The sequence below is a fragment of the Lepisosteus platostomus genome, chromosome 1 (genome assembly GCF_059453375.1).
Source record: "Lepisosteus platostomus isolate fLepPlt1 chromosome 1, fLepPlt1.hap1, whole genome shotgun sequence".
NCBI classification, from domain to species: Eukaryota; Metazoa; Chordata; class Actinopteri; order Semionotiformes; family Lepisosteidae; genus Lepisosteus; species Lepisosteus platostomus.
Window position 1 is genome coordinate 2,166,570 of NC_142611.1, and position 27,778 is coordinate 2,194,347.

The 27,778-nt window shown below is 43.6% G+C and overlaps 2 protein-coding genes across 9 annotated transcripts in view; both read left to right on the plus strand.

Moving 5' to 3' along the window:
* slc7a2 (solute carrier family 7 member 2) overlaps positions 1 to 18,065 on the plus strand; it is a 41,027-nt gene extending 22,962 nt beyond the window's left edge. For 7 of the 8 annotated variants that reach the window (XM_088635988.1, XM_088635810.1, XM_088636168.1 and 4 more), the window contains 9 exons: positions 1,615 to 1,780; positions 2,422 to 2,558; positions 3,530 to 3,752; positions 5,728 to 5,867; positions 7,906 to 8,008; positions 10,426 to 10,637; positions 11,229 to 11,395; positions 12,856 to 12,964; positions 13,591 to 18,065. In XM_088635988.1, the coding sequence (XP_088492114.1) occupies positions 1,615 to 1,780; positions 2,422 to 2,558; positions 3,530 to 3,752; positions 5,728 to 5,867; positions 7,906 to 8,008; positions 10,426 to 10,637; positions 11,229 to 11,395; positions 12,856 to 12,964; positions 13,591 to 13,772 (1,439 nt within the window). In that variant the 3' untranslated portion in view covers positions 13,773 to 18,065. Of the gene's footprint in view, positions 1 to 1,614; positions 1,781 to 2,421; positions 2,559 to 3,529; positions 3,753 to 5,727; positions 5,868 to 6,358; positions 6,496 to 7,905; positions 8,009 to 10,425; positions 10,638 to 11,228; positions 11,396 to 12,855; positions 12,965 to 13,590 lie in introns of all 8 variants that reach the window. The other variant, XM_088635718.1, reaches the window with a different exon arrangement.
* Positions 18,066 to 19,942: 1,877 nt separating this feature from the next.
* On the plus strand, positions 19,943 to 27,533 carry pdgfrl (platelet-derived growth factor receptor-like). The gene is made up of 6 exons (XM_088637232.1): positions 19,943 to 20,204; positions 22,041 to 22,296; positions 23,334 to 23,485; positions 24,098 to 24,391; positions 25,115 to 25,251; positions 26,329 to 27,533. The coding sequence occupies exons 1-6, from the start codon at positions 20,150 to 20,152 to the stop codon at positions 26,515 to 26,517; spliced, it is 1,083 nt and encodes a 360-aa protein (XP_088493358.1). The 5' UTR covers positions 19,943 to 20,149; the 3' UTR covers positions 26,518 to 27,533.
* The last annotated feature ends 245 nt before the right edge of the window (positions 27,534 to 27,778 follow it).

Consider the following 27,778-nt stretch of genomic DNA (forward strand, 5'->3'; position numbering starts at 1 on the left):
TGCGTCCATTCATTTCTGGAGCAACCTCTCTAATTCATGCAACTACACCAATATGTCAGCTTGTCATTGCTCTAGCACCGTCTGTACAAACTCTGACATTTTATCCAGTCGATGCCATTCTCTTCGATAAATTCATTCAGAAGCTGAAAAATGTGCACTCCTGTAGTTCCTGTTGGTAGCAGCTTACAGAATAGAAAGTCCTCATGGGACGTACCCTCAAACTTGTATCTAACATACACGAGCAAATTGGCCAAATCAACTACAGACTCAGAATACTTGTGTCCACTGAAGTATTAGCGCGCACTGTATCATAGTACGTAGGCTGCGTATTCGACACGTATTAAAATACGAAAAACCGTCCCGATTTTTCAGCGCACACACAAAACACTGAACATGTTAACCCAAATATGTCTCACATTGATGCCACAGGGGTCCTCCGACGGTTATGCACCCCTGTGTGGATAAACCTGACCACGGCCAGGCTAGTGAAATAGGCTCAAACTCGGGACTTCCAGTCATTTTTTACCACAGAGGATCATCAAAAGAGATCAAAAATATTTTTGCCAAAAGGGCGAGTGGAAAACTAAACGGAGAGATAAGCCAGGAGGGTCACTGGCGTGTGTACCGAGACCTCTGAGATGCACTTAGAGTGAGCAGGTCTGTTCGAAGCACAGCCTCTGCAGCACTCACGACTAGACACGACACAGTTGAATCTGGTCTGTGCCTCTGCTTGACAGACTTCCCAAGGTGCAGTGCCCAAACGTTACTGCTAAGAGCTAAAACACTGGCTAAATCAGAAGACTGCTGCCTTAGAGACACTTGTAAGCCACATACAGTGTTGATCAATAAGTATTGCGTTGCTTAGAAATTCTCACTGCGTGGGAACCATAGAGACCCAGAGCTGGCTCAGGAGGAGCTGTTTATTTTAAGAACCAGTGAGGTGGTTTCATTCGGTATAGTGTTACACCTCGCCCCTTGTAGCTACAAGCAAGAACATACTTTCGCTCTGCAGCTGACAACCTGACGCCTTTTTTGCGAGGCTTTCTTGCAGGGGTGTGTGGCCGGGCCCTTCTGCATACCCCCCGTGACCCCTCAGCGATGTGGCCGGCAGGGACAGGCCACCGCTGCAGCCGCCCGCGATGTGCAGGATGCAGTTGTCTCCTCACGTGCCCACGCCAGAGCTCTGCCTGGGGGCTGGTAAAAAAAAAAAAAGAATCACATGGCTAAGCTGCACGAAAGATGGGTTCTGAAATTATACATCAGTGGCCTGAAAATTCCATTATTCCAGGTTTCTCGGCCACGGCGACAACTGTTGAGGACGATGCTTACACACACCCGCGGAGCCCTTTGTGGGAAGAAGTGTTTCATGTTTTTGTGTCCCAGATTTTCCCTTAACATCTTCTGCTTGTGACCCTGGGTCCTTGTGTGGTTGCAGATCCCAGAAAAGCCTCAATTTGGCTTCAGTCAGTGCTCGCCAGGAATGTGAATATGTGAACCAAGTACCCCACGTTCTCTGTGTTCTTCTCTGTCGGTGTTTGTACGAGTTCAGCTACCATGTGTCCAAACGCGTGATAAAGTCCGAGACTGTGTCCGACTCTGTGGGTTTTCTTTCAGGTCTTCTTTCTTTCGGAGTGAAGGAGTCCGCCTGGGTCAATAAAGTATTCACAGCTGTGAACGTGCTCGTACTTGTGTTTGTCATCATCTCGGGATTTGTGAAGGGCGACCCAGAGAACTGGAAGATAGCAGAAGGATACCTTATTAATGTCACTGCAGCGACACGGTATGATCCAAGCTCAGACAGCAGGGTATGGGAACATACGGGAAGTAGCAGAGGAGAGGTGGGCCATTTGGCCCATGTACAGGAGCTGGTTTGGCTAATTGATCCAGCTGTTCCTTAAAGACGCCAGGGTATTCACTTTGACAACACGGTTGGGTAGCTTCTTCCATACTCCCACGGCCTCTTGCATAATGATGTACTTCCCTGTTGTTTCTTCTGCTTCTGTCCTCTGATTTGTCAGTGCTGGATCTGAAGAAGTCAACAGGCTTGAGTTTATCAGTTCCTTCAGTTCCTACAGTACCTGAGTCGTGTCCTCTCATAGTTTTTTCTGTTCAAGACTAAAAAGATTTTGTTTTTTTATCCTGCTTGTGTCAGTTGTTCAGTTGTTCATAGTTCTGTTTTTTTATTTGCTGTCCAAACTGAGACACGGCCCATATTTAAAACTCTGGTTCAAAATGAAAGACATAAAAATGATGATTGAAAGTGGAATGCATGGTTTCTTTTTCCACATCTGAGTTGAAATTTAAATTATGGAAATTGTCAGAGGCAGGTAAACAAATGTTTAAAGAAGTAGTTTGCTGCTTTTGATCAATTAAATACTGTTTTTAAAACCAGTGTCCCTTCTTGCTGTTTACATTTTGCAGAAACCAGTCTTTGGCAGACAACATCACCAGTGACTATGGTGTGGGTGGCTTCATGCCCTATGGACTTGGAGGGACATTGGCAGGAGCAGCTACTTGTTTTTATGCCTTTGTTGGTTTTGACTGCATTGCAACAACAGGTCAGACATGTTTTTGCTGACAAAGCTTTACATCTGGGATTGTTAATCCTGGTCCTGGAGAGGCCAGTCAACTCAGTCTTAATGGTCCCCCTTAATCAGGGATCTCTTTAACCCTGGTCCTGGAGATCCCCAACTCATTTAGTCTTATAGGCATCCTGTCCCTAATAATTGAGTTATTTATCAATTAAGCACATTTGTTAAATTCAGCGACCTCCTGTTTTTGAAGGCTGAAGGTCCCAAATGATGTGTAATTGCTATTTTCTTAGTCGGCCAAACATTTGTTTTTTTTATTATCACTCAATAAACAAATGTTTTTGGTTTTGCTTTTTGTCTTAATACCATAGAATAGTTCATGCTGCAAAACATGACTTTTAATGACTAGTCATACAAAAAATTGTACAGGCTTTCATTTCAGTGCAACAGGTTTTGAAGTCATTTAAAAAAATCGGTTATGGAGGTGTGTCCTCCTTTTTAATGGACATTTAAATTGGAGAAAAGGGTCAGTTGTTTTGCCACCTGGGATCTGGGGGTCCTAAATGTGTCTGTCAGCGTCTTATCTCTGCTAGTGGCTGAAATACACACATAGTCCACTTCCAAAGAGCCGCAACTGCCCAACCCCATTCTGAATGAGTACAGAGCTGGGTTATGAATTTGCGTCAGGACGAGTGTATATTCTGCATTCGACCTGAATCGGGACACCCCAGAGAGAGGGAGAAAAAGTGTTTCATCCTGGCGGAAGTCCAGTACCACTATGCAGAAGAGCGTTTCAAGCCAAAGAACAGGAGGCACTTCTTTACGCAAAGGGTTGTGGGAGTCTGGAACGAGCCCCCCAGCCGATACCCTCGGATGCTCCGATCAATTAGCCTCTAACTAAGGGACGGGCCCGACAGGCCCCAAGGGGCTCCATTCCTTTGTGACTTTTTAAGTTTCAGCTCCTCTCCTGTTCTGACGCATGCTTGTGCTCCTCTCAGGTGAAGAGGTGAAGAACCCTCAGAAGGCCATACCTATTGGCATCGTCGTCTCTCTGCTGGTGTGCTTCCTGGCCTACTTCGGCGTCTCGGCAGCTCTCACCCTTATGATGCCGTATTACCTCCTGGATGAGAAGAGCCCCCTGCCCGTAGCCTTCCAATACGTAGGCTGGGGTCCGGCTAAGTATGTTGTGGCCGTGGGGTCGCTTTGTGCCCTGTCGACGAGGTGAGCAAATGACCTTCATATCTGAGGTGCTGTCTGCACACAGATTCCCCGTGTGGCTCCTCAGTGCACGTTTTTAAGATATGAAAAAAAGAACCGCGTTTATCGGCACACGTCAGAATGAAAATGAACTGCGCGGTTGAACCCAGTCAGAGTCTGCTTAGCGCTGCTGTTACAGGCCCTTTATTTTGATTAAACCTAGAGCTTGACAGGTTGATATATATCACGAAAATACTTTCATTATCTGCCTATTGCTATTGGGAACTTTCTCATGTCCACAGTGATGATGCATGTTACTTTTCACAGGGCCCTTTCTCATGAAGTCCGCTAGTCTCAGAATCTGATTCTTTTTGCTGGAAGTTTTCTTAACTTCGATTGCATTTGTTCTGCACTTATCCCTGCACTACACTGCAGCACAACCACTTCAAAGAGGGAAACAGACTGTGCAGAGTAAAATCTTGTTTGGACAAGGACGTGATAATGTGTAAATAGGACCCACTTCAGTTATATTCAGAAAAAAATGTTTGGCATGGTTATTATTACCTAAATATCCCTTCCAGATGTTGAAGTAGTATAGTGAAGTAGTGAAGAGTATAGATGGGGTAAAATTAAAAATATTTTGGAAATTTTATATATACTGTAGATATAGATACTAGTTTCCTACCACAACTACATAAGTGGTTCAGCCAGTTAGATGTTCTTCAGGAGTTTGCTGGGGTTTTTTATATACTCTTTGTTTTATGAAATTTAGTATTTTGTGTATGATAATAATCTAAAGAAAGAATATTGATATAAACATTTACAATATTGTTTTTAGATTTCCTTTATGCTTCTTAAACCCAGAAAATCAGTTCCATACACAACCAGTATTTTGAGTATGATGGTAATCTAAAAACATCAAAATATAAAAATTGACCATTGGTTCCTTTCTTCTTTAAACCCAACCAAATGTGGGGAAAAAATGTGAGGAATATTAATAACTGCTGTATTTGGCAATCTGAAGTTTGGTTCAAGTTCGTGTGTTTCTAATTTGAGCTGTGTTATTTTAGCCTCGGTTAAGGGTATAATTATTTATACGTGGGCCTGTGACAGCTGTAACACTGGTGATAATGAAATGTCTGTCATGGATTGATTCCAAAGGCTGAGCTCTATGCATGTTGTCTTAAAACTTGCCAGTGTAATTTTCTTTCTGATGGTGTGGGATGCCTTTTATTGTAATTGTGGGATGCTTGGTTTCTTTGACAAGACGGTGATGGTGTGTTTTTGATGTGATATGACCGAGAGGTGTGTTGAGATTTCACACCTTGTCTTACTTTCTTTTTTGGGGCACATGTAGCCTTCAGAAGGCTTTTATTATATAGGCCAGCACTTTAAGTAGAACCCACAGTGCATCCATTTGAGCTATGATTTTATTCATACGAAACACCAGGCTTCCATGTGCAAAGGCTTTAACTGTCATTCATTTAAATTCGGATGAACGAGACACTGAAAGTTAACACTGCAGCTCGGCCTGTTAGTCAGCTCAGCAGCAGTGTGGCGTGGTGTTTGGGGCTGTGTCCTCTGGAATGGAAATGTATGAAAATTCAGTTGAAGCACAAGATTGTGATGTGATTGTGATCTGTCTGAGCATGACCTGTGGTTACCCAACGGCAACATGATGGTTGTACTGTAGCGTATGAATCTTTAGGTCATTGAAAAGCATTTAACAGCAGGCTTTACCAGGACCAACCACAGCACAACTAATGCCTCATTTCTAAAGCTCACAAAAATCAGTGTGAGGGGAGGCTGTTTATGAGGCACACTGTTTAAAAAAGGGAATTTAATTTGTTAAAAATTTAAGCTCGCTCCAAGGAATGTAGCCCAAAAAAGAAAGTAAATGGATTTAATTTAATTTTCCCATCCACCAGCTTTTTTGGATATGGACTTTTGGCCTGCTTCTAACATCAGCATCATGTGCATGTCTCTGCTCTTCACCCAGCCTGCTTGGCTCCATTTTCCCAATGCCTCGTGTAATCTATGCTATGGCCAAGGACGGGGTGCTTTTCACAGCGTTAGCCCGAATCAATCCTAAGACGAAGACCCCAGTTATTGCCACCATGACTTCTGGTGTAGTCGCAGGTGAGGACTCTCGCAAAGAGGTGCTTTGAAGAAAGACGCTGTGCGGATTACGGCTCGGTGGAGGGAACCGTGAAACTAAAATAAATGGCCTGGTGCTGAAACAAACTGGCACGCTTATCGCAAGACCAGTATTGTAATCGAGCATATCATTTATTTTTTAAATTGCTCGTCAATAGTCTGTTAATTTCAGTTTCCTGGGCGCTCATGTCTTTAGGCACACCTGATTTCCATTCTAATGGTGTTCCCAGTTACTTCATTGACTGAATGAATGACCTTTTTCATTGCTTTCTGTGCCAAAGCAGCTGAAGGGCTTTTTTTTGGGGGGCGTGTCGAGCATCCCGAGCGAGCAGGCCGAGGACTGGGAAGGCCCCGCCACGCCACGCCCCACGGCGCCGCCATTTCCCCGTAGCTTCACGTTTTCCGATCTGCACAGCGGGAGGGGCGTGTTTTGGCGGATGCGTGTGATTGAGATGTGGATTTCTCTGTTCTAGCCTGCTGGGGTCCATGTTCCCCCTGCCCCGTATTCTGTTCGCCATGGCTCGCGATGGCTTACTGTTCAAATTACTTGCCAAAGTGAGTAAGCGTCAGACCCCTGTTGCAGCCACCATGGCAGCAGGTGTCACTGCTGGTAAGAACCCCCTCAGCCCCCTACACTCTGTGTGTTTGCTTCTGCTTTGGAGGTGTCCGTGTGCTTGCCCGGACCTCACTGGGGACCCCCCCCTCCGTACACGCTGCATGCCGTTGTGGGAAGAGGTGAATTTAATTTTTCCGAAAATCTTCAGGGGGGGGGGGTAGGGCATTTTTGTTTTCTGGCAAAGGAAGGTCACTGGCGATCGGCATTTCACCGTCGAGCAGATTGGAATGTGGAAAAAAACCACGACGAAACGTGGTGTCCCCTTTTTGGCTGGGGCCCTCTTCTGATGGATGTAGCGGCTGCGATTCCGATCGTGAAAAAGAGCCGTGTCACGGAAAAATTGTTCCCTGCGGCTGCCGAAATGCCTGTCTCTGGTGTTACCTGTTCGGGCAGCGGTGAATGCTGTTATTATTGATCTCCAACATTTCTCATTATTATTTCCAATTGCTTTTTCAAAACCTTGCCTACTGTGTCAGCCTCAGCGCAACAGTGCTACCCTCACGTCCCGAATAACGTTTCTGAGTTCCTGAGCGGGACTTTAAGATTTCGATGGCAGGGGTTTGCGGAGCGGATCTGACCACTGGCAGCTGCTGCGTGTTCATCAGTGAGGGGACAGTCCTCTTCTGCGCTGTTCCCTCGCAACGGTGATTTTTCACAGCTTGTGAAATGTTGGATTTCAGTGGGCTCACGTCTCATCTGACTTTACTTATTGTCTGATTACGTACTTTGTGTTAATGGCTAATTACTTGTGATAAGTGACAGGTTTATTAACTGTCTTGTTATGTTGGGGATTAAGCTTTATGCCTTCAGAAGATTGGGATTATAAAGCACATGACTCATTTTTTCCATTAATCACTTTTAAATGCTCAATTTGAATTGAGCATTTAATCTACAAATTAAGAAAATACTCAAGTTTTAAAGGGGAAAATGTAGTTCATGAGCTAGTACAGTCAAATTTCAAGTAAATTAAATCTTTAAGAGGATTTATAGTTAAGAAGAAGACAAAATATCTATCAACAGCTGATTTGGTGGATAAATGTCACTAACATTTTCATTTGAACTATTTTAATTTTTTACAGTTGTACATGTTTTTAACTCAAAATACAATTGAGTGAAAATACCAGATGAAGAATATTTGACATTTTGTGGAGTTTCAGGTTGATTCTGTATTATTATTAATGAGACTGTGGGTGATGGGATTGTTAAAGATTCTGCTAATTGCTTAAAGTGTTTTTTCCCCTTCCTGTCGATCTGCTTAGAGGGAGTATGATCTCTCTATTTCTCGGTGTGTAAAAATGCCTGTTATTAAAACGCATTTCAGTGAAGCGTCGGGGCCGAACCTGACGCCGTGGTGGAGAAAGAGAGTCACTGACCTATCAGTCTGTGTGCTTGTGTGTCTGGCAGCGGTCATGGCCTTCCTGTTCGACCTCAAGGCCTTGGTTGACATGATGTCAATCGGCACTCTCCTGGCGTATTCCTTAGTGGCAGCCTGTGTCCTCATTCTCAGGTGAGCTGGGTTTCTCTGGTCCTGGCCAAAACCAGTCGAGAGTCCGGAACTGAACATCTAGGCGAACAGAACTCATGTCCAGAGGACAGACATGACTTGGAATGCATATAGAAGAAAACATTATTGAATTAGAGTTATGATTAAATCCTTTTGAATAAATGTGATGTGCGCGCCAGCTGAAATCTTGTGACGAGAGCAAAACATGTTGTTCATTTCACCCCGTTTCGCACTGGCAGAAGTTTCCAACACAACATTAACCCCTTCACAGAAAAACCCACTGGCTTGCAATCGACTGGTAAAATCAACTGGGTGTACGACTACAGCCAGTGTAGACCCTGATTTACTGTGGGTGCTCTGCCCTCACATCATCTCACAAAAAAGATGAGCAGTGCACTTGAGCTCAGTCTGCAAATTCGTTCCAAGTGGCTTTCAACCAGTGAGACATTCAGTGTCTTGTGCTGGCTTCCTGACAGTAAATCCTGTATAAACTACTGCAACATTTTCTACATTGATTCAACAGTGTCACCTGGCGGTTGCCTTCTATAACTGCAGCATGTTTCCAAGGATGCATTTGTCAGAAAGTTAAAAACGTGTATTGAGGCACCCTTAGGACATAATACACACTACATACTAAAATTATCTTAGTATGTAGCATAGGAAGCAAGAACAGTGCATATAGCAGCAGCCATATCACCCTGCAACTCACAACTGGCAACCCACTGAAGCTAAGCAGGTGTGAGCCAGGTCAGTACCTGGATGGGAGACCTCCTGGGAAAAACTAAGGTTGCTGCTGGAAGAGGTGCTAGTGGGGCCAGCAGAGGGCGCTCACCCTGCGGTCCTTGTGGGTCCTAATGCCCTTGTATAGTGACGGGGACACTATACTGTAAACAGGTGCCGTCCTTTGGATGAGACGTAAAACCGAGGTCCTGACTCTCTGTGGTCATTAAAAATCCCAGGGTGTTTCTCGAAAAGAGTAGGGGTGTAACCCTGGTGTCCTGGCCAAATTTCCAATTGGCCCTTACCAATCATGGCCTACTAATAATCCCCCTCTATGAATTGGCTACATTACTCTGCTCTCCTCCCCACTGAGAGCTGTTGTGTGGGGAGCGTTCTGGTGGACTATGGCTGCCGTCGCATCATCCAGGTGGGGCTGCACACTGGTGGTGGTGGAGGGGAGTCCCCATTACCTGTAAAGCGCTTTGAGTGGAGTGTCCAGAAAAGCACTATATAAGTGTAAGCAATTATTAATTATTATTATTATATAGCTACATCATAAAGTCTGTTTCTATACTGGTGGAGTTTGAAGTATGTCCACCACACAGCTTCATGGTAGGCAGATGAGACACTGCTTTCAAGGGTAACGGGTATCGTTACATTTTACACTACGTTTCAAATGTGGGATATACATATGCTTTATCAAAGCGGCCAGTGAGAACATCCTTAGGATTATCCATATTATTAACAACTGTTTATGTTTTGTGGAAATGTGTTTAGAAATTTCTACATCCCCATGGGTTGGCTGTGTGTTAACCGTGATTTAATTTGCTTAAAATAGGACTTAAAAACGGTAATTGCATAGCGGAAGAGAATAAAGTGCAGTGACAGTCCTTTTATAGCCACGGGTGGGATCAGTTATTATATGATATCCTCAGAAACAGAATTACAGGCATGTAGTGAAGAGATGTTTCCATCGCCCGCCACATGAAAGAGAAGCGAAGCGACAGCACTTCTGTCACGACTCCTGCAGCGCCCCTCCCTCATGTCTCCAGCCCTCTGCGAAGCGACACTCCCTCCAGCTGGGACAGGGCAGTGTCAGCGAGGGCGTTAGGTGCGCCGGGCTGGGCCCTATGGCGGCGCTGAGACTGAGGGGTTATTGCTACCGATTGGCATCCACATCCCAAAGGCAAAGGGCAAAAGTCATAGTTGAGGCAGAAGAACTAGGTCGGGTAGCCGAAAGAGTCAGGTCGAGTGGATCCAAATCCGAGACGAGAAGGCGGAGCCAAAGCCGAAGCAGGAGCAGGGGGAAACAAGGTCGAGAGTTGAAGCAACGCACCAGAGAAAGCCCAGGGTCATTCCCACTCGTGAGAGGGTGTAAATAGGGAAGAATGTGAGGAATGACACTTGATTAATTAGTGGGCGTGTGTGGCGGTGTGAGGTGCTTCTAGGAATGCGGTTCGTGACAGGCAGGCACCTGGAACACTCCCTTGAATGTGGACTTGAGTGCAAAGCGCTACCTGGTTGTAATGAGAATATGATACTGAGGTTGAGGAAGCAGTTTATAATAACAAACCTTATTTATATAGCGCTTTGAAAAGGGGAAGAGGATTTGGACTTATTAATGCTCAACCCCACAGCATCACGACTGTTGCGCCCTCTTGAATGCGACTGCAGGGCAAGATCGCGGTTCTTCTCCGCAGGTACCAGCCCGACGCGGTGTACGAGAAGCCGAGGTTCAACCCGGAGAAAGAGGGTCTGACCACGGCGCAGGGAGACTCAGAGATCACCGAGTCCGGATCGCGTCTCGACATGCTGAAGGACGAGGGCTTCACGCTGCAGACGGTCCTGAACCCGTCTCACGTGCCTACCGCTCAGTCGTCCACTGTGGTCGACATCGCCGTCAGTGTTATCGGTCAGTTCTGCTTTTCCTGCGAGTGCAGCAGGTCCACACCGCAGAAACACTCTCAAACCTTCCCTTGGTCCCGGCAACCTCTCAGATGAGCTGCTTCTTTTCTTCCACTTGCCATGATCATATTTATTTATCATTTACTTATATATATATATTTATATAGGATTACCTTTCCAAAACCTACCCACGCTCCACCCATGTCTCCTGGGTGCCCTTTCTAAACAAAGTCAGAAATTCATGTAACAGCAAGAGCGTAGAGCAGATAAATCGGTGGAATCTGTAATAGTGTGAGTATGAAAAACACAGATCTGTTGTGAGAAATAAAATGTGTTATTTTTCTGGTTATTCGAGAACAAGAGCACTGATTTTCCCAGATGCGAACTTACAGTAAGCCATAAGTGTATGTAAAACATACTGATTTGTGCCCTGGGAGTGCGAGATTGCACAGTATTTTACATGTAAGGAAGTGAGAGAGATCTCCCTGATTTACAGGACAGTATTAGAATGATCCTGAATGATATACTGTATAAAATGATCAGTTGTTCCTGGTTGTTGATCAGTTTCCGGTGATCTTTGTCCCCATTACTTGTGCAGCTGTTGTGGTCTGTGTGCTTAGCACACTCACCACGTATAAAGGGCAGGCTGTTCTGGCCATGGAGTCCTGGATCCTGGGCCTGCTGGCTGTGTCCCTGATGGTGCTGATCGTCTGCGTCCTCGTCATTTGGAGGCAGCCTCAGACTCAGAAGAAGGTCTCTTTCATGGTGGGTGTGTGAAGCGCTTTGGGACTCTCAGTGCAATGAGTGGCCGTTTGTCACATGTTGAACCAGACGGGCCGCCTCGGGCCTACCTCTCCAAGGACAGCCAAGACATTTCTGCCAGAATAATTTATTTAACAGATTTCTGCACGATAGACTGCACAGACACCTAGTCTAAACCAACCCAACACCATGGGTCCCTGTTCTTAACACACTTTCTAAATTAAACCCATAAGAGAATGTGGCTCTCAGCCCTTCACCACTTAACTAATTGATTCACAAATCTGCAGAAACTACAGAGACCTTGCTAATGTCAGGTCAGCTGACGGTGCTATCCTCCATATTGCTGACTTGCCACATAAGCGTTTACAGATCCCTAAATCTTACTTTGTGGGTTTTTTGAATGGATAGTTAAAGAAAATGACTCGGTAATTCAGAGCATGGTGATTGTCTGTTTGGCCCTGTGGTCTATCGTTAAGTGTTTCCTGTGTGCTTCCTGAAAAGGAGAAAATGAAATGCACTTCAAGAAAGGCATGATATGATCATAAACAGTATGTGTAGCTGATTCCCTGAGCTGGGGGATCTCTCCTTGATCACACACCAGGGTCTGACTGCAGTATTGCGGTATTGCCTTAACATGGTGAATGTGATCCAGTGTGTGCCGCTCTTCTGTAACATTAAAGGGCAACTGCAGCGCTATGTTTATATTTCGCCGTTCGAAAAAGAATCAGCATCGATGAGTGCATTTCGAAACACAATAAAAGCAAAACGTTCACAGTAACTTGTAAAACATCCAATTAACGTCACAAAGTAGATCAGATTTCCAGGTCTGCGCAGCGCCATGTTCTGTGATTCAGAACGAGGCAGCGAGACGTCTGGTGAGGACTGTAGAGGCTTTCATTCAGTAGAAATATTGCTCTCGACTTCAAGACAGTTTTGCCGATAAATTGAACTTGTTCATACTGGCTGCAGATCATGTTGGGAACTTTCTGAGGTGAAGTATCTACTGAACAACATGAGTCATGACAGTGACTACCGACCAGGAAGGGCCACGATTCATGGGAACTCGCTCTCCCGCCTGTGGCAGTTTGCGACAACATGGCAACATGGGGTAGTTTCACAAAGTGCACGATTTAGTTGTTTAATTCGAAATCGAACAAACGTTTCTACACCGTCAATGAATTTATTTTGATACCAAGATTACACAAGCAGTGATTTGAAATCTTGATATCAGCTAGTTATTTGAGACCGATTGTTGGGATCTGTTACAAACGACTCTTACCCCATCCGCAGTAGTTTTAGATCACTAAATCCAAATTGTCCATCTTATACTAGTCCTTTTTCAACAATTATTGTTATTGTGTTTTTTCAGAGTTTTATGTTTTGTGTTTTTTCCAGAGGTTATCAATGCAATAAATTACGGTTATGTTCCTGCTGTATATCACGGTGCAATATGTGTTTCCCAGGTGCCTCTGCTGCCATTTCTGCCTGTTGTCAGTATATTTGTCAACGTTTACCTCATGGTCCAGCTGAGTGGGGATACCTGGATTCGCTTTTCCATCTGGATGTGTGTTGGTAGGTTCTCTTTGATCTATCTGTAGCACATCGCCCTTGCAGTCGACCTCTTCTCGGATCACAATACAGCTCAATTCCCAGCTCTCCGGCTGCTCCAGTTACAGCCTCGAGTGCAGAAGACGGTCTGCAACGAGGAGGCCTGCCAAAGTGTTGAAAGCAGCAAGTGTTTCGCTCTGTGCTGCAGAGGAACTGCAGGGCTGCTGCCACATTTCTGAAGAGATTTACTCAGCAAAATTAGGAATAGAGCATGAAACAGCCGTCAAAATAAACAAGCATGTGCCTGCGTTTAAACACGACGTATCAACTGAGTCACGGCTGGAGTGGTTTTCAGTTGCACGGTCTTGAAGAGAAATATCTGGAAAACTAGTTAAAGCTAAAAAAGTGCCCACAAAAGTTTTAATCAAGCATACCAATGCGTTTATCATTCACATATGTTTTATGTACAGTATGTCCTTTTTTCCTGTGTATGAGAAAGCTTAGTTCTTATGTGACTATAACCTTTGTGTTGCCTAATTTTTCCTTTAAGGCAGTTAAAAGGCTGAAAAAATAGTTCAGTTATCATGCATGTACTGCAACTTTCTGACAAGTGAAAATGGAATGGAATGATCCTATTCCAATATTCCCAGGCTTCGTGATCTACTTCGGCTATGGAGTGAGACACAGCGTGGAGCGCAAGCGTTCTGAAGAAGACGAGGACTCGGTTCCTTGCGAAACGCCGGAGGAGAAGAAGGCGGAGAAGGCAGATGATGAGGACCTTGTGGACGAAAGTGACCAGTTCATCCTGCGAGAAAAGACGAGCGCATGCTAAGTGTGGAGAGCCTGTTACTGACTGGCACGAATGTACCTCCTGTCTCTGCCAGGGCCTGAATTCCTCAGGCAGACATTTGTATTAGGAGGACGGTTTTTGTAGTGTTTTTCTAGTTTTTAACTAGAAAGGTCAATCCTTTCAGCTTTCTGCTTTGTAAATACGCCCCGCTGGGCTGTGAATTTGGGCCAAACCTCAAAGCAAAACAAGAGAAGCAAGTTGAGTGACCAAGGTTTTGTCTTAGCTGGGTTGAAATACTGTGTAAGGTTCCTGACCCCTATAAAACAAAACAGACACAAGTAAGACAAACTGCAGACTTTCAGAATAACTGCAGAGGGCTGGCTTTTTTCCTTTGTTAATTAACTTGATCAAAGTGGAATCTCGATGAAACGCTGATTCTCATCTGAAGCCACCGTTCTGACGGAGCCACTGAGTTGGTTTTTAATAGATATTTATTGATTTTGAAATGAGCATAAGCACAGTTTTTTTTTTCTCAGAGACCGCTCTGAAATAATGATGATTTAGCACTGGAACAGGTTGTAAAGTAACTTGTACAACAGTGTTGCTCGAGAACAACAATTCAACAGCAATTGGGGTGATGGTTGTCTTCGCATTTCCGTACTAACAGCTCACGCTGCTGAAACCTCTTAAAAGCGGTCCGTTTTGTCTTGACCTTCATGGACTTTAATTTCTTCAAGGTGTGAATGTGAAGTATAGGCATCCCCACTTGCTCTGTCTGTTCGAGCCACGGGTCCGAGCCAGGGTCTGTCTGAGCTGCGGGGGAGAAGGATGGGGTTTCCTGGCGTTTCTGGGCCGGGGGTCTCCCTCAGAGGTCTGTCCCCTGCAGCCACCCTCTTGCGGCCTGTCTGCCCTTCCTCCTCCTCTTGAGTGTGTCGAGCCATTGCTGCACAGTCTGCACGTCACAGAGACGTAAGGAAGCATCTGGCGATTCCAAGCCAAGTTGCCTGCAAACAGTGGAAGACACAAAAAATGCAGGAAAAAAAAGAAATCTCAAATGCATTACTCGAGGGTTTCTGCAGCAAAATACGTTTGGCGATAACCTCGTCATCATGGCTATCAAATGCTTTTTGGAATTGTTTGAATATCGAACATCAATTCCCTAATGACGCAGTTAATTCCTAACTGCTTCTTTGTTGAGAAGTCAACCTGGCTGCAGGGTTGGGCACCTCGGTCATAAACCTCTTGTGGTTCCAACCACACAGCAGTTCAACGAAGTCAACTTCGTACAGCTGGCGCAGCTAGAACTGCCCTGAGCTAAATCTGTACCACCGGAGTGTCGCACTGTAGTATTCTTTCATTTTATTATCGGGTTATAATAACATTTGTCTTGGCTTCAGCCCATTGAATATCTTTACTGTGACTTAATACCAAAAAGACAGACTTCTGACCCAGTTTCATTTCACCGTTACTGAAATGTAACTGGTGGTTTGTTGTCTTGCTGAGGAGATGCAGGATTACATGTAAATGTGGCAGTTATTTTACAGTTTAGACTACATTTTATGTAGGTGTAAAATACAAGTTTGAAAAGGCAATACCATAATAAAGCAACCTTAAGTGTTGTTATATAAAAGATAATCTTGCAGAGCAAATAGGCAGACGTATTGACACTCTCTGCAGTGTCAATATGATCATGTCCTCCTTCAGCCCCCCCCCACAGATTCCCACCGATCATTGCCCTCCGTGATTACAGCTCATTTCAGTCTATGGAGGGAACAGACAATGAGAGTTACTTCTCTCTCCCCCGAGAACATTAACAGTTACAGAGAAGACAAGACAGTTTGACTCCTCTCACTCTTCTGGGGGCAGATTGGTCTGAGGATCTCACAACAGATCCCTTTCCTACGGATATCCATGGATAATTTTACGGTGTTTGACCATAGCTGTAAAGAACCTCTAACTATGAGCTGCTCCTTTGTCATAGGAACTTTAGTAACCACAAAGACCGTATGCTGTTTTCTTATATACAGTAGTATCAGGCTGGTTAGTGTGCAACTTGACACTTCTCTCAGCTTTTTGTTGGACAAAGTCTGATACCTTGGTCAGGCTTGGTATCTGTTGACACCCAACCAGTTATTTTTAGATTCTAGAGGCACAGCGTCTTTTGTAATCTTGTATATTTTTTAGACTGAATTTTGAAAATATTACAACTGTTTGCCTTTGTGTCTATGAAAGTCTCTCTTTCCGAGTGTACAGAAATTGTGTAAGTTTGAGTCTTCTGTATCAAATCAAGGTACGGTTAGCATAATTAGAATCATTATTATCGAGTCATGTTTCTCTTGTCTTTGGCAAAAGAAGGACTTAAAATAGCAGAGAGACCAGCGTGTTTATTGAGTGAGAGGGAATTTGGCCGCAGATTGTTTGGAGTCACTAGAAAACCATGTGCGCATTACTGCTTTTAAACAAAATTTGAAAGCTTGGGAGTGATTATTTCATCCTTATCAGTGTTTCAGTGTTGTATAATCTGTACATACCCAAACAGTCAAAAGCTACTGTCACGTGATTAATTGTGCGATTGTGTGTAATCTACCATTGTTTTGAACTGTGTTCCCTGTGCTGGTGCTGTTTTGATGTAGCTGGTTTTGCTTTTATAGTGCAAATCCATCTGATTTTTTCCTGTCGCACACTGCTGATGGATTCAGTTGGAAAATAATACTGGTTGCTATCTGGGAAGGTGGTATAAAGTGGTTAAATATGGTTGTATAGTTAAGGCAGCTAGTTTTACAAATATTTCACAGTGTGAAAGTTTCTGTCATTTTTGGAAAAGGAATAATTGTTTAATAAACAGTTATTAAAGGCAAAATATGGGTATAGCAAAAAAGCGCTTTTGACTTTTAAATTGGCATGGACTGGAAAAGGGCATATTTTATTTTACAGTAATTTTTTCTTGTTTTTCCAACACAAGGGCGTGCTAACATCAAGTCAGAGTGTCTGTTTGTTTTGTTTATTCATAACAGCTTGACGGGACAGCAGTTCACTTGGGGACTGTGTTCGGCTCTTCTCCTTTGTGAAAAACACACCGCCTTCAATCTGTTTTTGATCCTGATGAGCACAAACTATTTTTAAATTAAACTTGTAGCATCTGAAGCTAAAATTACTGTGAAGATGTAGTTGTGCGAAGTTTTAAGAAAAGATAACCTTAACCCCTAGATTGAATGCAATGACAAAACCACATTTTACGAATTTATAGCTAACAACAAATTACAGATAATAAAGTAGCATTTGTTATAGAATATGTGAAAAAAAATTATTATAACATTTATTCATTATTAAAACTGAATTTGTAAAGAATGCATGAAAAGAATTACAAATTTTATTATAGATTATTCAGTCATGTTTATTAATAACACTAACAAAATATTCAGATCAGTCATTTTTTTGTTAATATAAATATGCAGACAAACAGCATTTATTAATCTTTCATATTATTGTCAATCAGTCCTTGGAAACTTATTTTTATGGATTTGTGACCTGCATTCTTTTGTCAGAGTGTCTCTAGAAACATGCTTGAAGTCTCAAATTCTGAGACTGAGATAAGACCTTTGCCGTTGATGTTCAAATCCTCTGTCTGCCTTTTCCGGAACTGCAGTATTTACATGCCTTCTGTTCGGTTACTACTTCCCCGTTTTTCCTCATCATTGCTTCACATCTTTCATCCGGAATAAAACCTGTGGACGGATTAAAAATTAATCTGGCATTAACACAAAATGTTTAAATCTAAAATCTAAGGCTCCCCACAAAGGAAGTGTAACCTTTCAATCAGAGCCATGTAGGAAACCTTGCAGGGCCCCTGAGAGAATATCTCTGTCACTGTTCCTCCTGGATACACAGCTGTGAGTGCAGGCAGACACACGGCGGTGCAGAATGTTCTTCGAGGCCACCTGGACCCCTGACTTCGTTCTGCTGTGATACAGTGTAAGAACCCTTTTGGCCCCTTCAGAATGTGTAGAAATACTGTCCGTTTCTGTACGTGTGTAACTAGCTCCATTTCTCTTAGATATCGAGTCATTCAAATGCTGCTGTCTTAATGATTAGACTGTGTTTCAAAGTCGGGAAAGGTGATTGGGGGTCGTGCGATTTGCGACTGGGTTTTTGCTAACTTCAGTTTGAAGTAAATAAGTTGAATGTATTTTTCCACCCATTTTTTTTTTTTGCAGTGGCCCAATGTACATTTTTTTGTATTGCTGCTAACAGAATTAACATATGCTGTGGTCCTTTATATACTTTTACATGTTATCAGCTGAAGGTCCAGTGAGATTAAAAACCAATGAGAAATAACAGTATTATTTGAATCTTTATTTTTGTGACTGGGACACATTAATAATTGATCAGTTGGCTACATGTGAGAAATAATAGCATTAATTCTGAAGTCATCTGTTTTACACTCTGGAGCTAGATTGCTGACTGGAGCCGTTTCTGTGTGGAGTTTGCATGTTGCATGTAAATGTTTCCTTCCTCCCCTCAAAGATTCGCTGGCTTCAGTTTTTCATGACCTTCCCCCAGAACAAGCAACTTCATGATAATGGATGGATATCAGTTTTAACTGAGACACAGACGTCTAAAGAGTATTGTTTCAAATGTCATAAATTTAAATGGTCAAACTAAAAAATACTAAAAAAAGAAACACTGAAATATTATTTGTAAGAAATCAAATGATTTTTGAATATGAATTGTGAGTGATACTTGTTTTTAGCCTAATGTTATAAATAATTATTGTAAGTTTTATTGGAAAACATTTAATTATTTTGAACTGAGTAGGCTGGCCTACCTCGTGTGGATAACATAATAAATATAAAAATAATTAATAATAATAATTCCTTACACTTATATAGGGCTTTTCTGGACACTCCACTCAAAGCTCTTTACAGGTAATGGGGATCCCCTCCACCACCATTAGTGTGCAGCCCCACCTGGATGATGCGCCAGTACACTCCCCACACACCAGCTCTCAGTGGGGAAGAGAGCAGAGTGATGAAGCCAATTCATAGGTGGGGATTATTAGGAAGCCATGATTGGTAAAGGCCAGGGGGAAATTTGGCCAGGATAATTGGGTAACACCCTTACTCTTCAAGAAACGCCCTGGGATTTGTAATGAGAGATTTGTAACAGAGAGTCAGGTTCTCGGTTTATTTGTCTCATCCAAAGGACAGCGCCTTTTTACAGTACTGTGTCCTCTTCACTATACTGGAGCATTAGGTCCCACACAGACTGCAAGGTGAGTGCCCCCTACTGGTCCCACTAACACCTCTTACAGCAGGAACCTTAGCTTTTCCCAGTAGGTCCCCCATCCAGGTACTGACCAGACACACACCTGCTGAGCTTCAGTGGGCTGCCAGCTGTGAGTTGCAGGGTGATATGGCTGCTAGCAACATTTAGCCCTTCTGCAAGCTCCGTCCGATGACAGCCTTTCAGTGCTTTGGGATTGACTGAGGCTCCAGATTTAAAAGGCACAGGGTCAGCTCTTTTCACAATCTCCCTACACCTCTCCATCGTGTCCGGGAAAGGCTTTAGCGTCTGCAGGCACTTATCCATGAGGGGGAAATTACTTACCAGGTGATCTGTTCTTTACCCCAGGAGAAGAGATACTTGCAGCAAAGGAAGATCACTTTCTCATGAATCACAAAAGATCCCTAGAATCCCCAGTTTGTGCATATGTACAATCTCAATCACGGCTTTTTAAAGGCTGAAAATTAGTGTTATTAAGCCACTCTGATAATATCTTAATAACTACATGTGTACTGGAAAACAGCATAGGAAAAACACAGAGCTCTGTAAATAGTTCTGCAGTTATGGCACATCAGACCATCTAACTAGACATGTATCTCACGTATAGCTGCTTTTCACTGATGCTGTTTTGTGACAGACTCCTTTGTAACAAGGAATCTGCAAATCCAGTCAAAACATTCAAATTGATGACAAAAAAGAAACAATATTTTTATATACTTTCCCTTTTCAATTCATGAATAGAAGTTGGTACACATAACAAGAAGGAAACTTCTATTAAATTGTAGTGTCACAGAGTACGCAACAAATGTTTTTTATGTCAATTTGTTAAATACATTTACCATTTAAATAAGGTCAATCTGCGCTGATTTCAATAGGTGGCAGCAGTGGGCAGCTGCTACACCCCGAAGGGAGTGAGCTGTAGGCTGAGATTTCAGACTTCTTCAGCTTTTCCTCGGGATGTTACACTTCGCTGCTGAGGGCTGCTGGGTTTGCTCCAGAGCTCTGCTCCACACGCTGGGCCCGGAAAGCTGCACCCTTTCTCTGCGATCCCTCGGTTCCTCTCCTGCCCTGCAGCCCCTCGTGCTCCTCCAGGACTGGAAGGCTCTTGCAGACGAGCACACCCCCACGGCCACAGGATGAAGGTTTGGATCATTATGACCCTGGTTCTCCTCTGTGAGGAGTTTCAAAATGGTGAGCATATAGATTTTTGTTGTTGTTGTTGTTGTTGTTAATAATGATGTTTTAAACAAAAAATCAGCTCTTTCCAAGCTTAGTTGGACTGTTTTGCAAACAGGACTTTTTAGGTGGCTTACTTAGTGTCTGAACCCATCCTCAGTTACCTGAAGCTTACATTAATGTATGCATTTGCATTTCTTGTCCTGTTTCATTTATGGAGTAAGACAGAACTTGGAAATACAGTATATGCTTATTCTTTGATTATTTACTGAAGGGCCAGTAAAAAAAAATGAATTATTTCAAATGTTTTTTCAAAAGATACATCACAGCACATAATAGGAGTTTTTAAGTTGTTGGAATCCTTTCGCTGGCCAGAACTAGTGCAGTTCTTTGTTTTCCCTGATCATACCTCTCAGCTGATGTGATGTGCAGTACAGAGCCAGTCTTGTGACTTCCCTTAATCTGCAACAGGTGCTTGGTTTCAACCTATTTTTTTAATCACGGAGGAGTACAGGCTTGTGAAGAGATATTTCCAAATGCATTCACGTGTATATTTAAATACATCTAGGCTCTAGAACAGTTAAAAATAAATTTGTCTTGGACTGCTGACAGACGGCGCTCAAAAATTAATGCTTTGCCCTTCTTAATCCATTCATCTTTCATTTCAAAATACACCTCCAACTGAGATGAAGGCTGAATTGAGTCCGGTTTTATACTTCATGTGCCAGTTCTAAAAATATTTCCTGCTATAATGTTTGTACAGCTGTGTGGAAGAAATGTTGTTTGAGGTATTTTCCAGATGGCCATTTGGTACAGCAACACTAAGATAATTTTCCTTGAGTAGTGCCCATGCAACACAGACGGTGAGTTTACAGTAGCATCAGGAATAGAAATGATAGCCGCTGAAGAGCTGAATCCATAACATAACGAAGAGGAACACAGAACTGAGAATCCCTCTGCTCACTAGACTGAAATACCAAAAGACAGGGCATGTTACTGACACAGGTTACAGATCATGCCTCCTCATCGTTCTTCCTCACAACGAAAGGATATGACTCCAGGAGTGGGTAGACATGTCCCATAGCCAGCTGCGCAACTTTCCACCTCTTTCCCATCTGCAGTGTCTCCACAGTTTGCTTTAGTTTAGTAGCATTGGATATTAGTTCTTGCGCTCTTTTGGGCGGAGTTAAACGAAGACGATCACATTGATTGTTGGTTCCTCGAATTTGTTCGCTGGCTGTCTGGCTTTCTTGAAGATTATATGAGTAAGATAAGATAAGGAGAAGAACCACTAGAGTGTGCAAGTCTGTCATTTCACATCACTCTTGAAAAAAGATGGAGAATAATCAAGGAAGATCTTTCTGTTTAATGCAGAATGTCTCCTTGCTTCCTAACCATAAATTCAGATTTTTTTATCAATGCGTTTAAAAAAATAAGCCATTTACTAAGAATCTCCTCTAGTTCTTATATGAAATACATCTTGGGAACTGGAAAAATTCCCTCTCAGAAGTAACTGGATTTTGTGCTGTTTCATCTTTTTTTTTACTGGAGAGCCAGCTCGGTTTCATCAAAAGATCATAACAGAACTGGGCTGATCAGGCAGTTTACTGCGACGCATGCCATTGGATATTTCTCACCTTTAACTTTTAGGAAGTCCAGCCTTTGTGATAACTTTGTGGTGTATGAAATAAAGTGCATTTTGTACAGCCGCAGGGTCTGTAGGTCAGCCCGCAGTTAAACCTTGACTTGCCTGTTAGCATGACGTCTGACTCATGGGAGACTTCCTCCTTTACCATGGCAGCGCCTTCCGGACTGGGAAAGCTCATTAACTCGTGAGACGCTCTGTTCCAGGCCTCAGCCAGCAGGGTAATCCCCGGAAAGAAGGAGGCAGGAGACAAAAGAACAGGTCTGGAAAGAGGAAGGAGAGCGAGTCCGCGGGCAAGGGCCAGTCCATCCTCACCCAGGTCCTGGATAAGGGGCGTTTCCTCAGGCTGGTCGACTCCTTGACGCTCAGCTCCGGGAAGGACCTTGAGCTGCGTTGCAAAGGCAGCCGGATCGGATGGGCGTATCCGACGTACCTGGACACCTTCAAGGACTCCAGGCTCAGGTACTGCTCCGCTGGGGAGAGGGAAAGTTGAATTATACCACTGCATGTACCTTATGTACGAGGGAACTGAAGATCGGGAATTTATTTTTTAAAAAATGTGAATGCTTTATTTTAATTAGGCTAAAAAACATTCTAATAACTCTTACATAAACATTACACGACATGCATAACCCCCTACAGCTATTTTTGGAAAAGATGTTACTGGCCTGTGGTTATTTGTAACGAGACATGGTTTCAGCCATGAGCTGAGAGCAGGCGTCTAGTTGGAAGGAAGGCAGGTGAGCACGACAGGGGACACCAGTAAGGTTCGGGTCAGGTTCGTTTTACGTAATGGTTGGGCTTCCACATTCAAGAACCTGAAGATGGGGGGGATAAATATGTTGGTAAATATTGCATGTCTAAGACATTGCATCGCTTACTGTACACATTTTCAGGTTTCATCTCTTGGAAATTAGATCATGAATGTCTTCAGTCACATAGAGGGACTTCTCTGGCAGGCCCATCCAAAGGCAGATTATTGCATAGACAACCAAGGGGCAGCACAGTTAAATGATGACATTAATTCTGACGGTTGTGAAAATGTACTGGTTTTGCCTCAGCTACTGATCAACGGGTGTCAGGATGGTTTCACATAGGCAGAGTCATTATTCTTATTCGCTCTGTCGTGTTTATTTAATTTTTTTAAAGCCGATTCCTCCTCTAACAGAAATAACTGCATCTGAAATGAACTGCGTTTGCACAAACCCATCCTGGACATATCGCAGCAGGTTTTACCAGCGGGAGACATTCCCACAATATATTCTTTACATGCTTGCAGAGTGTAAAATGTCCTTATGATCATTAACACGTCAGTCAATATTAGACAAAACAAGCTGACAGAAGAGGCCGTACCCAGTAAAGACAGGACCAGAAAGACATAAAAAGGCGTAAATATCAATGCCAATTATCAAAATGTATTTAATTCAGTCACATGTACTTGGGGAGGAGTTGCACTGTGTGTATGAACAAGCGTCTTCTTTCCTTCCGGGTGAAATCAGCATCAGGCAGCAGGACAAGTACAGCCAGCTGATCCTCACGTCCCCGGTAGCCGCGGACACTGGGGAGTTCAGCTGCTGGGCCCTGCTCTGTGATGGCGACGAGTGCACCAGGGACACGGACAGGACCTCCAGCGCGTACATCTACTTCACAGGTGAGCAGGCCAGACGCCAGCAGCGCAGAGCAGACAAACCGCTGCAGAGCCGCGAGACCTGGTTCCCAGAGAAAAGAGACGAATGCCCTGGCTCGGCTGTTTGGTTGGATCCTAATGGATGCGATAGAGGGGCGAATGGATTAGAGGTTATTTGGCGAAACTCTCCTGGCTGAGAGGATAGCAGCCTAAATGCAAGGGTGAGACTGACTGAACCCCCCCCGTCACTGTCACAAGGAATGAGCCAGGGAGCAGCTGCAGGGGTGCAGATGGGTTGGCAGGAGAGCTGTGTGGTCTGGAAGGCAAGATAAATATCTACACAGATAAATACTGGATACATTGCAGATATCAGCAAGATTAGGATCCCAACGTCCTTCCTATCTTCTGTTCTTAACTCCATAACTCACAAAATTTTGCTAAATAGTCCCATTTTTTAAATGTTTTTTTGCTGTTACATTAGTGCTACGTGTTGCCTCTGTGTTGTGCCGGCTTAGGAAAATCAGCGCTCTGTGGGGGCTGTCCGAGGGTGACAGGCCGTGCGCCCGGCCAACACAACTTAGGGGTATAACCATTGCAGTTGGTCGTCGTTTCTCGCCATTTTTTCTCACCCCCCAGACAAGGATGAACTGTTCGTCCCATCGACAACCCATTTTGACATCATCTACCTTCGGCCTGACAAGCCCTCTGTCATCCCCTGTCGAGTTACCAGCCCTCTGGCCAAGGTGACGCTGCACAGAGAGGTGCCCCCGGGGGAGGTGACTGTGGATGGGACCCAGATCTCCTACAACCCCAGGAAAGGCTTCATCATCCAGCAGCCCAGCCTGGAGGACACTGGCATATTCTACTGCAAGGCTGTCTCCCGCAGTACACCACAGATGTCAGTCAAGTACCAGCTGCTCTACGTAGAAGGTAAACTGCTCTGAAAGACTGGACCCACTCAGGTAGTCATCCTCTCTCAAAATGCATCCATTTCCAATAGCTGCTCGACACAGGGTCACGATGAGCTGGAGCCAGACAAAGGCAGGACGCACTCTGGACGGGACGCCAGTCCATCGCAGGGCACACATCCTCACACAGGGGAGAATTTAGACATGCCAATTAAACAACACAGCACACTTTTGGACTGCGTGCCCAGACACTGCATCACAGTTATCCTGCTAAATCAATGAAATGCCCATCTTTTCAAAGACCCTAAAAATGGAATACATTAGTGATGCAAAAAGAGCTATACAATCTTGAAATCAGGCATTAATTGTAAATATTTGTATTCTCTGCTTTCAGTAATGCATACTACAGTAATTGCCACAGTTTGAATATGTGAGCTGCAAATGTGTCGTGAACTCTACCTGTTGTAAAGGGTCAAGCAATCACTCATACATGCCTTAAAATAGTGAAGCCTACAGTCGGCCAATACCATTGCGTGCACGGCACATTGCCCTCTGCAGCTGAACATCTCTGCGTTAATAACTTGCCGACAAAAAAAGGTGATTTTTTTTTATACTTTGCCCGTATTTGTTTTACACCACTTCCTAAACTGTAAAGCTTGGCTTTTGAAAAGCACCAAGTTCATCCCCGTCGACGTCGGCCTGACTGGGGTTTTTTTTTTTAACGTCTTCCCTGCCTTGACTGCAGTTCCAAGCGGCCCCCCCTCCGTGACAATTGAAGCCTCCTCAACGACAGTGGGTGGGGGCGACAACATCAACGTCACCTGCACGGTTCTTGGGGATCCAGATGTGGACGTGGACTTTGTGTGGACCTTCCCCGGACAGGTGAGCTGTGCCCTCTGCTGCAGTTTCGGTCACGGGCAGGGGTGGGAGGGCTGGGGTCTATGAGGAGCAGCAGCAGCTACATGCTTGATTAAAACAGCCCGTACCTTTCTTCCCATGTCGGCCTCCATCCTACCCCCCCCACCACCACCACCGCCATAGTCCTCCGGCACTCAGACCTGCTTCCCTTCAGTGTCCTTTCCACCAGAACGCTCAGCTCAGCCAAGCTCTAAACTTGCAGACTTAATGACCCCGAGCAGAGCAGCCTTCTGTGATAACAGTTCATCAACCGGACCAGTTTACCTAGGGAAACCTTTGTTTACTTCTACTTCATGACCAGCAGCATCCTGCCCATTTCCCTTTCACAGATAAGAGGAGACAAGTTAGGGAGAAAACTCGGTCCAGACATCTCTAACCTCAGTCACTTTCACCTGCAGCTGTAACAATGCAGGATGATGATGAATGATGGACGCCTGCAACACAGTTTTTTTGTTGCGTTTTGTTCACACATGGTATACCTCATTTATGTCTGTCTTGCAGCATAATTTAAAATCTCAAATTAAAATTATTGAGCTAGATGCACGTTTTTCATTAATCTTTAAGCAAATCCAACTATTTTTTTAAGCTTTGTATTCAAAATGTTAACTCAGAACTGGCATTTGCTGTCCAGTTAGGTATTCCCGATGTACATACAGCACCTATTACTAGATTATTACACCCAGGAACGAGGTAGGAACGAGGTAGGAATGTGTAGGAACGACCACACTGTTGTTCTTTGTGATATGGAAAGGTAGTAAGACACAGTGCTGGAATAAAACACCTTGCGTTCCTAAAACTGGAACTTGGCTATTGTTCCCTAAAATTTCACAACAGTTTAGGAAAGTTTAGAAGCCTGTACTATATGCCAGAGTACTCAAAAACTGTGAATAATCACAGAATTGATGAATACCTGCAATGTATCGGTGTGCTGGGTCAGTAAAATCCATTTTTCTATTTTGGTTAGAGTAGATAGTGTCACTCCTTGTATTGGTTGTCCTTCCTATACTATAGACTTGCATTTTGTTTATTCCCTAAATTTAGGATCAGAGACCTGTTACCATTACAGAAGCCTGGAGACTGATAAACAGAGGCTCCGGACACACAACTCGCATTTCACAGAGTGTGATCGCTGTTGAAGATATCGAGACTATAGACTTTGGAGACTACATCTGCACAGCCAAAAATATTCATGGAGAGACCTCTGTGGCTGCCCAGGTAGCCTCTTATTAATAATATGATTGTGAGAAAAAGATGGCAACATAGTATTGGTTCCTCTTTGTATCACCATTGTTTTCCAGCATTACAATTCCTGCAATGTGGCGGCATTTGCGTTTGTTAATAATGTCACTCAAGCTGTCGAAGGGGTTCATTTTTCCCAAACAAAATCACAAGTGCAGCGTTCAATAAGTACTCCACTCCACTGTCAAGCTGTGGAAAAAAAGACTCAGAGGCTGTTGTCAAGAAGAGGGTTATTATTTGATTTGACTTCACTGCGGGGTTTTTGAAGAAAGGGAAATAAAAAGTAAGGTTATAAGATCTTTTTAAAAAATAAAACAAATGGGCCTTCTAGAGCAGTACGTTTCATCCCAGTAAATAAAGAACCTACAGTACTTTAAAAAAAATCTCCAATTACATACTTCCTGGCACAGCAAATTGCATGTGTTACTGTTTGACTTGTCATTTCAAAAACAGGAAAAAAAGCTTTTGTGGAGTACCACCCCACATAAGGTACAGCAAAATGCTTGGAATCTGAATGCTTTTTACTGAGGAATTCCAACCAGCTGGGTGGAAATCGTTCTGATAATTCTAATTTAGAAAAAGAGAAAATTCACCCTGTAAGCTACCAACAGCCTACTGCTTTATTCGAGTCGTTTGGAATTTTCTGCTTGAAAAACTACCTTTGAGACCAGCTCTTGGAACACAAGAGTGAAATATGCACAACTGCACAAGCATTCCAGTTTCTGGCAGAAACATGAAAAATAGTTGATGGTTGAGCTGTGCTTGAAGTACGCCTGGTGCTAATTGACTCCTTATGTGGAATGCAGGCACAAGCCTGACTGTTTCGGATTCAACATACTGTATTTCTATTCTACTCCCAAAGCACAGAACCTACCCTGCCACTTCAGTTTGTCGGGACTGTACCGAAATGGTTCTGGTGAAAACAATTTACAGTATTTAATGTACAATATTTGACTATCACTTGGTTATTATAAAATACTCCTGAATAAAATATTAGAACATGAAAAGGTCTCTTTTTTTTCAAAGCTTGAACTGCTTTCAGCCCCACTTGTACATGAATACATGCAGTACAAGTGGTGTTGCAGAGTGAAAGCTACAATGTGGCCTTATGGGTTTGATGTAATAAATACTGAGCGATGGTCACACAAGAAGGTATTTTAATGAGCTACTGATGACACAAAACATTTGCACAAGAGCATAGGTCTGATTTTGAAAGGCTGTGTGGTAATCTGGGATTCTCATTGCAATGAAA

Coding starts and splice junctions, on each gene's coding strand:
- pdgfrl (XM_088637232.1), top strand. CDS start 20,150: ATGAAGGTTTGGATCATTATGACCCTGGTTCTCCTCTGTGAGGAGTTT. Junction 23,486..24,097: donor CGCGTACATCTACTTCACAG/GTGAGCAGGCCA, acceptor CTCACCCCCCAG/ACAAGGATGAACTGTTCGTC. Junction 25,252..26,328: donor TGTGGACCTTCCCCGGACAG/GTGAGCTGTGCC, acceptor CCCTAAATTTAG/GATCAGAGACCTGTTACCAT.